We start from the raw sequence: 18,552 nt of genomic DNA, 5'->3' as shown, positions 1-18,552 counted from the left end.
ATTTATTTTAGAATTTTTCATTACCTAGGCAGATTTTTCATCTTGCAAATACAGTTTCAAAGGATAAATGACAATGTTTGCTGTTATCTTTCAATTGTGACCACTCTGAAATGATGTATTTTTCATAAACTATAAAATAAAGCATTTTTTTGAGAGAAAAAATTCTTTCTGTTACCAACTCTGTCCTGTTACCGTTGTTCTGTTACTCAAGATTCTTTCATGTTACCGACATATCTGACTATATTTTACGGCATATTTCTAAACCTTTCGTATTGCAAATGCTAAAAAAAATAATTGGCATTTGATAAACTATTGCAGGATATACTAGTAAACCACAAATAGTGTATTAAACTTATTCCTAAGTCCCATTAGAAGCTTTTTTAAATTGATTCACTTTGGTAACAGAAAAGAACTGGATTTTTTTTTGTACCATTTTTAAAATTGCCATTGTTTCCACATTAAACAATTGTTTGAGTTACGGCCAACAGTTCCTAAATCCTCAATGTGTGTTCTTCGATTCGTGCTATTAAAATACCGGGTATAAAGATATTTTTTTGTGTCTTTTTTTATTGCCAAAAATTAGACTTTTTCAGATATTTTCTCATATGCACATTCATGCATCGACAATCTGTCGATACTTGCATCTTGGCATTGCACAAGGTCATATATTTCTCTGAATGTTTACTTTATAACGTCTTACACTAAATCCATTGGATGTTGGATGTGTAATGATTGAAAATGTTGGCCTAGATGCATGATTTCTTAGTTGTTATTGACTTTGAATTAAATAACTACCCGTAACTGCGAGTACTCTCATCTGTACTAGTAGTGTCTAAGTGTTGTTGGGATGTGACAAGGGATTAGTCGCCGGCCAGGTCTTATCATTGTTTTGTTAGCTGTATTTCTATGTGTATCCATCTGACGGGTTGACCCTTTTTCGACTGAGTTTTATAGTTCGTTCTTGATGTTGAACTGTAACACCACTGTCCAGATTAGGGGACGGTTGGGGACCCGCTAGCACGTTTAGCCCAATCACATTATGTATGTTTGTGCCTAACCTAAGTCAGGAGCCTGTGATTTAGTGGTTAACGTTAGTTGCTGTGAAACATTTGTTTTTCGAACATCATTTTGGCCGTTAGTTTTCTCGTTTGAATTGTGTTTAAACTTTAAACATGTGTTATTTCGGGCATTTTATAGTTGACTGTGCGGTATGGACTTTGCTCATTGTTGAAGGTCGTACGGCGATCTAGAGTTGTTAATTTCTGTATGATTTAGTTTCTTGTGAAGATTTGTCTCATTTGGTAATCAAACCACATCTTCTTTTTATATCAATATTGAACTCAGTTTGGGGTAAAAAATATTATTGAAAGGCGACTTGCTTTTCATAAATCAATAATAAAGAATAACTTCACGGTTCAGCTAGCAAGCAAGCTAACCAAAGATATTACCTTTACCTACTTACTCACTACAATCGGTTGTAAATGCTCGTCAACTTCGTATTTGATAAGGCTTTCCAAACGTTCCACTGACGAGTCGTATGTAGACGGAACACGCATATGGCATACACAATTCTAAACTTTAATTATTTAAAAAAAAATTAAAATTATATAAGCAATATAATCTTGTAAAACTTGAGTGCTAGTATGTATAATCAAGATATGAAAAAAATGAGAAAGCTTAACAAATAAAAAAAGTAACTACTTTTCTTCCATCTAGTTTAATTTGTAACAGAATCCCCGTTTACATTAATTTTTCTTCATATGAATGTTTCAGTTTTCCATTATGCACGTGAATCTAAATGCTATGTAAATGATGTCTATGTCAAGCATCTAACATACTACTGAGGTCAAGAGTCGTGCAATCAAGAGGTTTCAACCAGAACTATTAAGGTTAATATGCAGGGTTATTTAAACTGTTACAGAAACATATGAGTCTATTACACAGCTAGGCACTCGTCTCAGAATTGTTTTTTTTATATATACTTTAATGTAACTTTGACTAGCTTGCTTGGTAACTGAACCGTGAAGTCATTATTATATTAGGTAGACTACCCTCCTTTTAGTGTAGACTAGTCCGACAGATAACCGATCGACCTGTCTGTAGGACTATACTACTCCGAAAGGGTGGTAGTATACATTCCTTAATCATGAATTCACGGTTCAGCTAGCAAGCAAGCTAGCCAAAGATATTACCTTTTACTACACCCTCAATGCATTTCGCTGTAATTACAATAACAAGATTAATTTACGGTAACTAATCAAACCAGGAACACTTAATTCTGAAAGCCAAAAAGTATACTATTTAGATCAGGAAAGAGGACTTCCATATTATAAATCTGCCTTTCATTGTCTACTTTAATTAATTTATATCCATGAATATGTCAATTTTAGTTGTATTATATCATTACACTTACTTAATAACAAGGACCAAGCTATCAAGCACATTAAGGAAGCTTTTGTCAAATTACTTGTTGTGTATAAAATCTCTGAGACTATAACCTGTTTGTCACTGCTGTGCCCCATATAAGCATGTTGCAATAAACATGTGGAGTATTAGGTGCATGTAGATTTAGTGCATGGCCATGTTAACTCCATATGATCCCAGTATTTGGTGAGATACCATAGACAAAAAAAGAACAAGTCACAATCTTTCCAGAAGAAAAAGTTGGTTTTTCTTTCATATAACCAACCCAGTAGTAATAGTTGCTGATGTCAGCATACTTTGTTGAAAACTTATTACTTTCCTGTGCATTGTAAAATAAACAGGAGCTTAATGTCCTTTAGGTTTGATGGACTATGATACAAGAGTCTACTAAAATAACTTGGATATAAGCAACTTTAGGTTGCTGTACAGCCTTCAACAAAATATTTGATTGACAATTGAGTTCAGCAGCAAATATTTCATACATATTCAGGATGAGAAAAAAAAATACAATTAATGCAATAGGTAGGTTCTGTAAAAAAGGGATGTAAGGACCAGAATCTCAACTGATACTGTAAAATGTCAGATGTATGTCATGATGGGCCACAGATATTGTGCCTTACAACAGGCCACTTGTAGATTGCTCGAACTACCACTCTTAAAGTGTGGGTGATATTGCAATAATCATGTCCTTCTTTCCAACAGTATTTTCATCACATAGTTCTTCGGAATTTGAAAGCATCTTAACAGTGATGAGCTGTAAGGTGTGGTCACTATTGTGATCTGTCTAAAACTCTTTTTGTTTGCTGATATTTAAAATATTTCAATATAATGAAAATTATCGTACATTTTCATTACAAATTTCTCCAGTACTACTTAACAGATTCAATATCTCCATATTTGATCACATTTCACTTTCTGGATCTGTAGGAAGCCTGCTTTCTGTTTCCCATACTTTGAATTACAATTGCAAGTACGCATTTGTTCAGGTAAGGGTGAAATTCGGTACCCATTAAAAATGCTTAAACGGGCTGTTTGCACCTGTCGTTAGTTAGGAACCTGATGTTCAACTTGTTGTTGTTTGTCGATGTGGTTCATAAGCGTTGCTGGTTTCTTGTTTATTTATATGATTAGACCGTTGGTTTTTCTGTTTGAACTGTTTAACAGTAGTCATTTTGGGGCCCATTATAGCTTGCGGTTTGGTGTGAGCCAAGGCTCTGTGTTGAAGACTGTACTTTGACCTATAATGGTTTACTTTTGAAAATTGTGACTTGGATGGAGAGCTGTGTCATTGGAACTCGTATCACATCTTCTTGTATCTATGTCTTAACTTAGGCTTGTCAATGATGGACAATAGAATTCAAAAGGGAGTTATACTTGATTTACAAAGCTACTCCCTATGCCCATTTTTTAGAAATTTCTACTTCAAATTAAATTTCCTTTCTATGGTAAAAGTTTTGTGCCCTTTGAAAATATTGGATAAACACTGCTACTATGATATAAAATATGGTAATGTTAAATATGCATTAAATGCAGGGGCGGATCAAGCCATTTTTAAAAGGGGGTTCCAACCATATAACCCCATTCCCAATTCAAAAGCATCGATTGAAAAAAGGGGGGTTCCAATCCCCAAACAACCCCTTGGATCTGCCTCTATGATTCTAGATGAGAGAACAGGCTCTTTAGTCTCTTTATGACAGCTAAAAAATGCAGTTATAAAGATGAACCAAGGAGTAACTGAAAGAAATTAAAACCCTTCAGATTTTCATTTTCTTCAGGCCAATCATATATTTCTTTTGTTAAGTTGAGCTGAAAAATCAAATGAGACAAGAAAAGAGAATTTCAGCATTGTATCAGAATTTAATTTAGGTTGACATTATATACAATGGTTTAGTGACGGAAATGATATTTTGACTGTATAATTACAAATGGTTAAATTATCACACAAGATGTGAAACAATATTCAATACAGAGATATTAATGAGACTGGAAATTTATACACAATGACAGAAAACAAAAGTGGTAATGAACATGATGAATGAAGAAATTTTATCACAGAAAAAGTCCATTAAAAATGTTGTGTGAACTTTCGTTTCTCAAAAAAATTGTAAAAAGCAAGAAACAATTGCACAATCAATGCAATACAACTGAATATAGTTTTATGCATGAAATTTCTGTGACTTAAAAAATAATCAGCCAATTTCATACATTATCAAAGAAAATCAATCATACTGGCCTTAATATACACATGTAAACTATTCTGTTATAATCTCCTTAGTAAATATATTTACACTTCGAAGTTGGGGATTCATAAGTGGCAATAAGAAATTTAGCATCATGAAGTTACAAAGTAAACATTTTTACAAATATATATGATATCCTCATTTATAAGACGATGACTAAACATAAAATATTAATAACCTGGTCACCTAACAAAGCGAAAAAATGTTCCTTTATCAGGTGTATCATACACCACTGTCCAACAGTTAAAACTCATGTTAACACAGTAGATACAAAAACAAAAAGTCAAATACAATTCATTTTATACATAGAAATTTGTATACAAAATTAAGCATAACATTGTGTAATACTTGCATGCTTAGGCTGAGCAAGCCTTAGGTATTGCGAGTGTAAACTTAGTTGTCTCAGACAAGAAGCTTAATGATTGTTCTAGAAAGACATGAGAGTTGGAGGTTTAAATATAAAACTCAAAATCTGTTGGTTCTGGACCCACTAAACAAAACAAATGTTGCATTTAATTGTAAGATATGTGCATTCCGACATAATAGTACCAGGGAAGGTACTTTGAAATTAAAATAAACACCCAATTTTAGAGCCATACCTCAAAAATTTGTAAACATCAAATTTCATACCAACCTAAAGTGGAAAATTCAAGTTGCTCTTCCAGGGTCCTAATTTTGTTATTATGTAACAGCTCTAAGGAAAATTACAATCTGTTTCTTACAAAAAGAAAAAAAAAAGAAAGCTCTTTTAATTCATACCTTAAAAATACATGTCATACATAATGATCAACTAGAAAAATTGTTTTCATCAAACATTATCAAACAGAGGAGTCATGTTGTCTCCATCAGGGCCCATCTCTAATGGTTCATTGATATCTTTAAAATTATCACCTAAAACATCAGATATAGACATAACAGATACTATTTTGGGTGTGTTTGATTCATTGTCTACTGGTCCATCACTGATTTCACCAGCAATGCTTATATTGCCATCAGAGTCTTCCATATATACATTTGTCCTAGCACTATTATTTGAATCAGACTCTGATAAATTTCCTATATCTTTGGCACCGGAAAAATTAAAGATATCTCCATCAACTTGATCTAGTCTTTCATTATTAGGTAAATCATTTCCAGATTCCACTTCTTTGTTCAATATTCTATTGTCCTCCTTATTTTTAGGTTTTATTATTGAAGATTTCAGGTTAGGTTGTTGTAATGGCGTTTCATCTTCCTGACAAAGCGATTTTATGTCATTTAAAAGAGATTCAATATTAGGTGCTTCATCAGTTTCAAGTTCTTCTGTCTGATTACTTATCTTTTTCTCAATTTCGGAAGATTCACTACGTTCTTCATTTCTGTCCTCTGAACTTCGACAAGAATCTTCGTTTTTGGAAATAATTTCAACGGAAGAAGAGGTCTCTCCTGTTTCTTCAGTACTTTTGGAATTTTGAGAATTTTCATCGTTTCTTGACGAGCTATCGTTACTATCATTGTCATCCTCGTTCATTACAACAGCAATAAGTTCTCCCGTAGAATCATCGAGAATCTGATCTTTGAGTAAGTTCACATCATACGGAGGAATTGACTGAGAAACACTTTTCACATTTTTGTCAGTATCACATTGTTGTACATTTACAGCAGTTTGAGTATTTTCCGTTCCTAATTCTGAACCCATTTCTTCAACAATATTCTTCGTGATCATCTGTCCAAGAACTGCACTAAAACCTGATGTGGATGAATGTTGTCCTAAATTCTGAACTATATCAGTATTTATGATCCCATCTTGTGCACTAGATAATTCCACAGGTGATGAAATAGGAGTTGATAGAGAATTCTGTAATGTTGTAACAATCTGTGGTACAATAACTGGGTTAGATAAAGTCCTTAACGAACTTGGAACATTTTGTGGTACAATGAATGGGTCTGATACATTACTGTGTGTGCTTGGAATAAGACTGCCTTGTAATGACGGAACAATAGTAGGAACAATGCCTCCCATTTGTAATGGATCACTTTCAACAATTGGAGTGCCAACTATTGTATTGACACTCTGAACAGTAATGTTCTTTGGTATTCCACATGGTTTTTGACCTTGAACACTAACAGTTGGCATAGGAACAGAGTTAGCACTCTGTACTCGGACAGCCTGAACAGGAAATCTAATAGCAATGGTTGACAGTTTTGGAATCGGATTTTGAATGCCTCCTGTATTAGGCACTTTTATAGCTGACGCTGGTATGCTTGATATAGAAACAGTTGGTATACTTGTGGGTTGTAAAGTTAATGTTGCATTGGACCTTGGAAGATATGGACCTCCTAGAGAAGGAGCAGGTCTTTGCATCCTTACAGGGGTTGAGGTGGTATAACTACCAGGTAATGAAGATAAAGGTGTGGCTACTTGACTTATTTGTTCTTCATTTTCATACTCTTCTGGATTATCTATGTAAATCTCAGCTGATTTGTGTTTTGATGCAGCTGCTTTGGACCTCTTGGCTTGTTTAGGGGTCTTTTTAGACTTTTGTTTAACTGGTGGTGGCATTGATGTAGATGCTTTGTCAGGTCCTTTTTTGTCTTTTATATGTTTTTTAATTTCAGGAAGATGATCATATATTTTACCACAAACTACAGCAATTTTGTCTAGCTGAGATTCTAGTTTGTCTTTACTGATGCCTCTTCCAACATGATATGCTGAAACAGACAGACTCAATTACTGAAATGTTACACAAAGTCATTCATATACATCCATTTTAATATTAAAATAAATTTTTGAAAAATGAAAGCTATTTTCCTTAGAATTAGAACATGGCCACCTAACACATGTAACAATGATGTAAAGTTTAACCATAGGTACTGATTATAGGAAGTGGTAACCTAAGGTATGCACAGTTATTTTATCATTTCTATATTTTTTCAAGGTTTAATAAAGGAATGATGCTATTGCAAAGAACAACTATTCACCATTCCATGTCAATGGGGGTCTCATCGCGGGTTCGATCCCAGATCCTGCTTACTGTTTTGTCAGATTCCCGTATCCCGTTTACACTATGTACGTAAGCAATTCTAAGTTTTTTTGTCATTTCCCTAGTCCCGCTAGACCTCATTTCCCGTTTTCACGACACAATAATTTGACTTTCACGTGTCACGCTTACAAAAAATCTGCAATCGTGCGTCTTGCTTAGACCCGTATGAGACCCACATCAATCTAAGTCAAACAAATGTTAACTGAAATCACCCTAGTATCAAATATAGGTTATGGTGATCAAGTTTTTAATGGACTTTTTATAAATATGCAAGATATATCAACATACAAAATCAAAATATTGTTCCTATAGAACTTAACTTTAAGAAGATGATTGTAAATTTTCCACAATCTAAAGCAATTTTGTCAGCTGGGAGTCTAGTTTCTCTTTACTAAGAGTATGACATATAACCATACTTGTTGTTTATGTGTTACATATTTGTTTTCGTTCATTTTTTTTTTTTATATAAATAAGGCTGTTAGTTTTCTCGTTTACATTGTTTTACATTACTGGCCTTTTATAGCTGACTATGCAGTATGGGCTTTGCTCATTGTTGAATGCCATACGGTCACCTATAGTTGTTAATTTCTGTGTCAATTTGGTCTCTTGTGGAGAGTTGTCTCATTGGCAATCATACCACATCTTCATTTTTATATTAAATGGTTTGTAAGGATCTTAGTAGTTGAGTAGTGGGAAGAAATGAAAACCTCTATGTGAAAATGATGCATGTTTCTGATAATTATATCACATGTAAAGATTTCATTCTATCACTACTTTGGTTAGCATTCAAGTATAACTGAAGTAAGCGTACACTTACTTTCTGGTAATGTTGTATCAGCTATAAGGTTGATTTTTTGGAGGCCTCATTTCAAAAGTTCACTGAAACTTTTGTAGTTTAGTCTTATCCTAGCTTATACCTTATTTTATGATATTATAAACTACTAAATATTTCAGACAACTTAATATAACATGGCCATTGAGAACAAATAAAGGTTGACTTCACTTAAAATATCTTGCAACTGTCAAAAATTATTACATGGTTCTATGACTTTGTAAATCTTCTTTTACTTTTAATCATTTTTTTACCATGCTGAATTGGAAACAACATCTCATTTGTTTTTTTAAAAGTGAGTAAATAAATTTAAAAATTCATTAATTAACAAACCTTTCAACTCTACAAGACGTTTTTGAAGTTTATTCTGGTATATCTTAAATGCATCTACTTTCCCAATTAATTGACTTCTTGATGAGGTTTCTGTCTTTATACAAGCTATAGCCTACAAAATACAAATAAATTATAAATTAGATGATGAAGATAAGTGACTATTTAATGTCCAGCATAAAATATTCAGGAATTTAACATTATGATCAAGATCCCAAAATTATGTCTTTTTTAATCTTCAGCAACAAAAAAATGGCATGGATAAAATGAGATAAAGGGGGAGGGGGTTACATGTCAATAAGACAACATCTTAATGACACAAATAAAGCATAAGACTCAAAGAGATTGTATCATGGTTTTGAGAGGAGAGCAGACATTATCAGCGAAGTCACAATGTCTGAGGAGAAGTTATCAGAGAGGTCACAATGTGTATGGAGACGTTATCAAGATTGCTTTCATCAGGTGACTAGACTTTTTAAACAGTTCTTTTTCTCTAAACATATAAAATCTGAAAATTCAGTTCCCTTTTTAAGCTTTTACTTTAAAATTCACTTATCTATGTATTAATTTAAAAGCTAACCTTATCTAAAATGTTTGTTTTTCCAATTGCAATATCTTCTATTTCATTTTCTGGCATTACCAAATCTGCCATTTCTTTATAAAGAGACTGCATTTCTTGCCTTCTAGATCTTTCTCTAAAAAAGAAACATTTTACATTAGCAAACTGCCAATGTTACCTTTCTACATTATTCTAAATATGCATTTTTTAATTTGCTTACTATTTGATGCATCAATGTTGGGTTTTTTTAAGTCTCAATAATCCTACTATATATGTTTCCCCAGTATTTTGCTTGTATCTTAGTGTGCTATGGGTTGGTGTTTTTCGATATTCACCCAACATTTATTTATACAATGTTTGTGGTGTTCATTGCTCAAAAGGTCCCAAATCATTTAAATTTTAAAGTGATAGTCTTCCTTTCAGAAGAAAGTAATAGATCCTGTATACAGACAGCATCAATGTAAAAGATATAAACCCTATACTTTTTTTTAAATTAAAAAATGAGACTCCCTCCAAGAAAAGACTGAAATTGAAACTTAACCAAACAAAATTTAGAATAATTTTAAATAGTAACCATGAGACAAATATATTCCAAAATTTGGCCCAAATAGTCTCTGTATTCACATAGGAAAAGATCATGATAATATTAGAACTAATAAGGCATATTGGTGAATTTGTATAATACATGGCTAAAATGTTAAATTATCAGTTTACACATGGACTCCTTTGGTATATTTGGCAAAGCAGTTTTCAAATTTTGTTTTCTTTGGTGAGGTTCTTTTCAGTTTATCTTCTAAACCAAAACTGTGTCATGTACTTCTTTTTTGACAATAATGTGACTTTCAAAAATAGCTGCTTTTATCACATATTAGGGTATTGATCAATAATGTCATATTTTCTTTTTTTAGTTTGCTTACAAGCATACAGAAAATTTGTATTTTGTGGAACATATTTAATCATTATTCACCTTTAACCAAGGAATTAAAATTTAGAATTATAATAAAGCCACTGTATGTATGTACTGTAAATTGCAAGCAAAAAACATTTATCTCAAATTACATACTTTGTTAATTTATATTTCCTGTAATCGTCTGAACTTGCAAATCCCTGAAAAAAAAGAAAGAATTGCTGTGATCTGTTTTTCTTTTAACATGACATGGAGACAACTGTATTTCAAAATGCAGTGATACTTGTAAAACAAACATACAATGTGATATAATATGTAAAGGCTTGTCTTCAATGAGAGATTCTACAGAACTTTAATAAGATATAATATGTAAAGGCTTGTCTTCAATGAGAGATTCTACAGAACTTTAATAAGATATAATATGTAAAGGCTTGTCTTCAATGAGAGATTCTACAGAACTTTAATAAGATATAATATGTAAAGGCTTGTCTTCAATGAGAGATTCTACAGAACTTTAATAAGATATAATATGTAAAGGCTTGTCTTCAATGAGAAATTCTAGAGAACCTTAATAAAATATAATATGTAAAGGCTTCAATGAGAGATTCTAGAGAACCTTATAAAATATAAATAAACTGTTTACTGTGGATTCATTTATTTTTGTGGTACAATTTTTTTTTGTCAAATTGATTTTTTGTGGATATTTAATTTCGTTTTTTGCAAAAGACTGTATACAATCCAATAATAACTTAGTATCTCATTAAACATTTAAATTCATGGTTCCTCTCTGACCACAAAATGAAAGAAACTTGGTATTTCTCGAATAATACATATAATAATGAATCCACTGTATCAGAAATACAATTCATTTCTTTAAGAAAACTATAGATTCATTGTTATAGTCAGGAAGAACAATTTGAACTGTGAGCTTTTTGGTCACTAAAGATACTCTAGTTATAACAGGAAGTTGATCAGTCACATGTTATAAAATTCTCAAATTCAGCTTGATTCAAAGTTTCAAAGTCTTGATTTGTAGTTCCAGAAAAAATGCACCACAAATTTTATACACTGCCAATATGTGTAAAAATACATTTCAAAGTATTCTGTAAACAGGGAGTTTATGACTATCAATGTGGAAATGGATCACACAGTATAGCATGCTCACATATAACTTATCAAAATTCTATTTAGCACTACAAAAATTTATTTCCAGAGAAAAATATGATGTAAATATCATTGGTTGGACTTGAGAACTAGAGGCTCTTAAGAACCCGTGTCGCTCCCCTTGTTCTATGTGCATATTAAACTAAATTAATGAAATATGTTAAATATTGAATATAAAGGGCAATAACTCCTAAAGGGGTCAACTGACCATTTTGGTCATGTTGACTTATTTGTAGATCTTGCTTTGCTGAACATTATTGCTGTTTACAGTTTATCTCTATCTATACATTATTGCTGTTTACAGTTTATCTCTATCTATAATAGTATTCAAGATAATAACCAAAAATAACTAATTGGTGGGCAGCAACCCAACAAACAGTAGTCCAATTCATCTGAAAATTTCAGGGCAGATAGATCTTGACTTGATAAACAATTTAACTTCTTGTCAAATTTGTTCTTAATGCTTTGGTTTCAGAGTTATAAGCCAAAACCTAAATTTTACCCCTATGTTGTATTTTTAACCATGGCGGCCATCTTAGTTGGTAAGCCGGGTCACCGGACACATTTTTTAAACTACATACCCCAATGATGATTGTGGCCAAGTTTGCTTAAATTTGGCCCAGTAGTTTCAAAGTTAACGACGACGAACGACGCCGGATGCCAAGTGATGAGAAAAGCTCACTTGGCCCTAAGGGCAAGGTGAGCTAAAAATAAGACAGACAGAAGGGGGTAAAACAGTTAATCCTACTCCTTTGATATCAAAAGTAGAAAAAGATGTATTTTATGGATGTAAATAAGGCTACCTTGAACATAAGTGTTTGGCTCTGTTCTATCCAGGTGAATTGGCATAAAGAATAACACATACTAAAGCTATTATTTTTTTTGATTAACATATCAACTTTCCTGAACACACATAAATTATAGTGATTTTTTGTCCTCAAATCAATAAAGAAGCAATGTCTATGACAAACTATCAACTAACCTCCTTAACTTCTGCCTGGTAAAGTTGTTTATTCTGTATTAAATCCAACTGTGCTTTTCTTTTCTTTCTCAGCATAGCGTTATTAAGAGAACATGAAGAATTGTGCCACGAAGAAGTTACAGAATCAGACTCCGGAACTGACATTTCGAAGGAATCACCCTGCAACATAAATAATATTATTAAACTGTAAATTTCCAGTGATCAGCTGCTCAGAATTAGGACTTTAAATCCATTTTCCCATATCTGGATGATTGAAATCACTCTGCATTAAACAAAAACATTTAAACTAAAAGCTTCTCCTCTAAAGGAACTGACTGTGTGAGGGATGTAAATCCAGTCAAAGTCATTAAACACTTCCATCATTATCCTCTAAAGGAGTAGCAGATCCTTAAACAATAAAATTGTTAAAAAGAGATACAACTTTCATGGAATATAGAAGCCAAAAGTTACTGCTAAATGTATTTGAGAGTGGTCTAGTAATTTTAAAAGAAAAGATTTTTTTCAAATTAACAGAAGACGATGAATGTCAAATGATGGCAATGAATATTGAGCTCACACTGGTGAGTTAAAAATCAGAAAACAACACTTTGAACAGGTTTCATGAGGTCTCATCAAATAATTTAGTAGATGTCTGCACTAACGTAATCTTTTGGAATCGAAATTATTCAGAGTTCATACTTGTTTTCATTCATTTTTACTACATAAACATGATAAATAGGCCATTATTTTTCTCATTTAAATTGTTTTACATTTATATCTGACTGCGTTATGGGCTTTGCTAATTATTGAAGTTCGTACTGTGACCTATATTTGTTAATTTCTATGTCATTTGGTCTATTGTGTAGAGTTGTCTCATTGGCAATCATACCACATGTTTTATTGGAGGTTTGAACACTAAATAAGCATTATTTTGCAAATAATGCAACAATCAACCATCAACATTTCAGACATACCTCTACGAAACTAGTTACATCCACATCCTCATCTTCATCTCTTGATCTCTTGGCTGATGATCCCTCCAATCCACTGTGATCAGCTTTACGTTTTTCTACCGTCGTTACAGCAACATCATCTTCATCGTCAATAACAATGACACTTGACTTTGGAGCTGAAGTATTTTTGTTGACCTCTTCCTCTTGAGATTCGTTATCGTCACTAAGATTTCTTACTATATTGTCCTGGTAGTCATCTTGTGCATCTCTAATGGCTGCCTCTAACTCATCTTCTTCGTTGTCTGACTGATTTTCTATCACTTTTTCTGCTTTCTTTACACTTTCATCATTTTTACCTGATGACTTATCAGTAGTATTTTCTTCATCACTACTAAGATCAATAACAGTTTTTGTCTGATTTTCCTCAATTTTCGACTCTGATGAATGTCTTTGTGAGGCATTTGCTAACTCGTCATCATTCTTGTCTAAACCAAGCTGCAGTCCTGATTCATCAACCTCTTTTACAATATTTCTTATCTTACTCGCTTCAGTCTCAATAGTTTTAACTAATTCCTTACCATCAACCATTTCAACATCTTGTGGAATATTTTCTGCTAGTGTGCTGTTTGAATTGTCCCCATCAATTACAATCGGGGAAGATCTGCTTTGAGAAGGAGGTAATGATTTTTGATGTACGGGGGCTGCCACTTTTTGTCCACTTTTACATTTGACACATATTTTCTCCTGAATACTATCCTGAGATAATACCCAGCTGGTTATGTCTTCTGCTGTCAGTATATTATTACAAACTATACATCTTAAAACAGAGACCTGTCCTATGGATGTATCAGAATTTTCACTAACACTTGGTATAGGTTGTTTCAACGACCCTGTTGTATTAACGGATTGACCCAGCGAAGCTTCTGTTCTCAACTTTTTCTGGTCAGAAGTATCTGTTTGATCTGGAAGCTTACGTTTCAAATTTTGTTGATCTTGCAAACTACTACTTAGTGTTATGCCAGGACTGATATTTGGAATAGAAGTTACACCTTTGACCACATAACCTGGGAAGTTTTGATGTTTGATGGCCATAACATTGGATGCTGTTGGTGTCAATGTTGGTGAAGCTACGGAAGTTGTTGGTTGAGTAACTGTAACACCAGCAGTAACTACTGCATTTCCTAAGCTCACACTGTTGTTTGGTATCAGCACAACTGGAGTTACCATACCTGGACCACAAAGAGATACAGGGATGGCATTTACATTGCTACCAGCTGATCCTACCACACCTGGACTAGAAAGAGACACAGGAATAGCTTTTACAATGGTACCAGGTAACACATTTTTACTAGAGACATTGTCTGGTAAAACAGGCTTTGGAATAGCTGAGAATCCTGACACAGCCCCTATGGGTCGTGATATCTGTAACTGACTAAGTCCAGATATTCCTCCTGCTACAATAGTACAGGATGAGGTTATTGGGGTCATTGCTGAATTTACATCCGACTGTAAATGTTTTGCTAGTTCAGAATTTCTATCTAATTTTTTTCCAGCATTTTGTGCTCTATTGTTCTGAACTGGTGTCACTATAGTTCCTAGTTTAGATTTTGATATTTGTCCTGATCTGACTTCTTTTATATTAATCTCTGTATCATCTATAAGATTTATGATCTGAGGATTTGATACATAGGGATCCTTTATTATTTGAATTCTAATGGAGTAAACAGAATTCGGTAGTTTTGCCATCACTTCTGGGGGAATAATTGCAGGTTTGTTTGACTTCGGCAAGATTGATACTTTAAACTCGCCAACAAGAAAATTTTTCAATGGAGGATATTCCGAATGTGATATATGTGATGTCAGACGAGATAAAATTTTAGCTTTGAAGTCTTCATAATTGCAGTTTGATATAACTTCTAACAGACGTAAACCTTCGGCCATAGTATCATCCAATGAGTGACCTTTACTTCTTAAACAAATCCACTGTGTGTGCCATTTACCACTCGACAAAATCTACAAATATACACAACATTAGAATACTAATTGTTTGTTTGTATTTACCTAAAAAGATTCAGTGAACAAAAATAAGTTTGCATGACAGTTATTGTGCACCCTTATCTATGTCTTTTTTTTAAATTTTCAATGAGTTTATCTATTAGATTTCATGTAACTGGTGTCAAATCCTTTAAATGAGTATCAACCTCATATCTAGTTATACACACAAGATATTAAAATTGTCCCTTTTTGTATATTCAGTTTTAATATAGAAAATGCTGCTTTTGATGTGTCTGAAATCATGAAAAAACTAACTAAACTTTTTGTTTCTTTTTTTAAGTTTTGTAGTTTTGTGATATGTATCATTTTTTATCAAATGGACAACAGTTCTTAATCTAAGCTATATACAGTTTTAGTATAGAAAATACTGCTTTTGATGTGTTGGAAATCATGAAAAAACTAGCTAAACTTCTTGTTTCTTTTGTAAGATGATATTTATCATTTTCATCAAATGGACAAAATTCTCTTCTTGATTTAAATTTTTCTTTGAGGGATTTACATCTCTCTACTATTTTAAAATATTTGCACACTTATATACTACTCACATCCTCAGGAATGTTAAATTTTCCATCATCAGGACTGCACTTTTTATGACTTAATTTCCCACAGTTACAGGTTATTCCTAACTGGGGCTTTTCTCTGTAAAAAGAAAGTTTTTTTTAATCAATTCCATATAACATGTATAACTACATTGAATTTAAATTGATAATGCAAGCTAAGGAAAATCTCTTACACCAGAACAAAAGATATTCGGTTTCTGATCAGACTTGTTCAAGTTATAAGAGGGTTTTTTCAAAAGTTTTTTTTTTTCATTTAAAATATTTGTTTTCTTACTAATCATTTTTTCAACTTGAGAAAAACTATTGTATACAGTGATTTTATAAAGCCTTTTTTGTGATGTAGATTATGTGTTCATATTTTTTGTCTATGACATCATGAAGGGAACACTGGTTCATTCACTTTCACATTGTCCAATTCTTTTATTGATTTCTTTTAACCAGAAGTATTTCTTTTAGAACAGATTTATTAGTAGTTTAAAATCATTTGAAATTGGCTAGAAACTGGATATGGATGCTTGCAAAGCCTAGCGTTCTACCAGTTTCTAAGGGATGTACAAATAAGTTTTAATTTGTTTAAGTTATTCTATTGTGACACAATGATTAATAAACAGATATTGATCATGATTATAAACTTTGTAAAATAATTAACTATTTCTTAGGAAAAAAATCCACTGATATAAAATTATGTGATCTATCTTCTTCAAATCTTCATTGCTTACCTTTTGACAGCATTATATACAGCTGTACGAGCACATGTGGTAGTTTGTTGATCTTCATCAGAATTCACTTCTATATCATCATACTCAGACAAGTCAGACAAGTTCCAGCTCTCTTGACTTGATATCTCACTCTTTATATTGCTAAAATCAATCTGTAAACATACAATATATCTTACAATTTTTACTGATAAAAAAAAGTAAAGATTAAAACTGTGGTAGGTAATTTGAAGAGCATGTAAATTGTAATAAAACAAGAATTGATTTGCAGTATGGAGCATCTATCTGCCTGAATGTTAAAAAAAATTAAAATAAAATGCTTCGCTGAGCACAGCCTGATACGACTGCAGCAGTTGACCCTTGAACAATTGAGGCAAATATGGAAACAATATTCAAGCTTGATTCTGTATGAATTTGGATTGTGATCAAATTTTTTACATAATATAGGTATCTGACTCAGAATAAAGGTCAAGATCTTACAAATTTATGGCACAATACTGTGCAATTAAAGATTCTTCTTGAAAATTCTTAAAAATTTGAAATTTGAAAAATTTTGAAAATTGAAACCCCCCTAACTTTTTTAATCTTCCCTTGGAGCAATTTCCCTCAATCTCAAACCCAGCCTTTCCTTTGTAGTATAGAACCTTGTAGTACGATTACAGAGAGATCCATATTCTTAAACATGAGTTATTATCTGGTAACTAGAAAACTGCTTATTTTTTGGCCCCTAATTCCGGCATGAATTGAGTAATTACCTCCAAACTCAATTTCAGCCTTCCTTTTGTGATATTGAAGCTCTTACACACAAGTTATTGTCCAGAAACTACAAAAATGCTAGTTTTTGTCCCCGTTTTGGCCCTGAATACTTATACTGTTTGCACCATAACCCCCAAAATGAATCCAAAACTTCTTCTTGTGGTATTTAACATTGTGGTACAATTTTAGAGCAATTGAAATACTTATACACATGTTATTATCCTTATAGTAGAAGAATGCTTGTTATAGACCCCCTTTAGGCCCCTAATTTCAATCCCAACCTTCCTTTTGTGGTATTGAACCTAAGTTATTGTCCGGACACCATATATGTCTGGATGACGACGAAGACGACAACATCACACCATTATACAATCCAAAACATTTTTTTGCGGTCATATAAAAAGGTGATATTTACATATTAGAAACTAGACTCAAAGAAGATATATTATGTATAAACAGTTAACGTAGTGCGAGATAATCAGTGCCTTCTATTAAAGAAGGCAGCTTATGGTTGACCAAGTTTCCTTACATAAAAACACTCAAGGTAATTTCAAGGTTTCAAAGTTAAAGACTGTAGATGGATTAATGACACAAAATGGGTACACTCGTTCAGGAATGTTAATGAAAACTAAATTGGTATCATCATCTGGATAAGCTTTTAAAATTCTACAAATTTGAACACAATTGAATTGAATGTGTATAATACTTTCTAAAAAGTTTAAAGTTTTTGGATGAAAGACAAAGTGGAGTATATTTGTTGAATACAAAAAGTCCATACACTTCCCGGATGAAATTGGCCAACATTCACCACTAAGAGTATCTCCAATATCATTTCCAATTAATAAAAAGAAAGAAGTGCACAACTTCAATGTATTTACACTCCATATAGAAACTTGAAATCTTGGGTTGAAAACTGTGGTTGATTACATAACACTGGTCTGTTCTTTTCCCTAACCTTATTTTCATCGTACAATAAAATGGAATTGCAATTTGTAGAACAAGGCCAGTAAGACTGTTATATATCCCCCCAAAAAGGCAAAATCTTTATAAAGACAATTCAAAATGAAGGGAA

At 32.6% G+C, this 18,552-nt stretch overlaps 1 protein-coding gene across 3 annotated transcripts in view; it reads right to left on the bottom strand.

Annotated features, from left to right (window-relative positions):
• Positions 1-4,261: 4,261 nt before the first annotated feature.
• The window catches only part of LOC139485288 (uncharacterized), a 38,179-nt gene continuing 23,888 nt past the window's right edge, over positions 4,262-18,552 (bottom strand). For all 3 annotated transcript variants that reach the window (XM_071269680.1, XM_071269682.1, XM_071269681.1), the window contains 8 exons: positions 16,728-16,879; positions 15,994-16,087; positions 13,415-15,406; positions 12,462-12,620; positions 10,472-10,515; positions 9,430-9,544; positions 8,853-8,964; positions 4,262-7,355 (listed from right to left, as the gene is read on the bottom strand). In XM_071269680.1, the coding sequence (XP_071125781.1) occupies positions 5,473-7,355; positions 8,853-8,964; positions 9,430-9,544; positions 10,472-10,515; positions 12,462-12,620; positions 13,415-15,406; positions 15,994-16,087; positions 16,728-16,879 (4,551 nt within the window). In that variant the 3' untranslated portion in view covers positions 4,262-5,472. The remainder of the gene's footprint in view (positions 7,356-8,852; positions 8,965-9,429; positions 9,545-10,471; positions 10,516-12,461; positions 12,621-13,414; positions 15,407-15,993; positions 16,088-16,727; positions 16,880-18,552) is intronic.

The sequence above is a fragment of the Mytilus edulis genome, chromosome 8, assembly GCF_963676685.1.
Source record: "Mytilus edulis chromosome 8, xbMytEdul2.2, whole genome shotgun sequence".
Taxonomy (NCBI): Eukaryota; Metazoa; Mollusca; class Bivalvia; order Mytilida; family Mytilidae; genus Mytilus; species Mytilus edulis.
The sequence above is the reverse complement of the archived record's forward strand: the minus strand, read 5'-3'. Positions and strand labels throughout refer to the sequence as shown.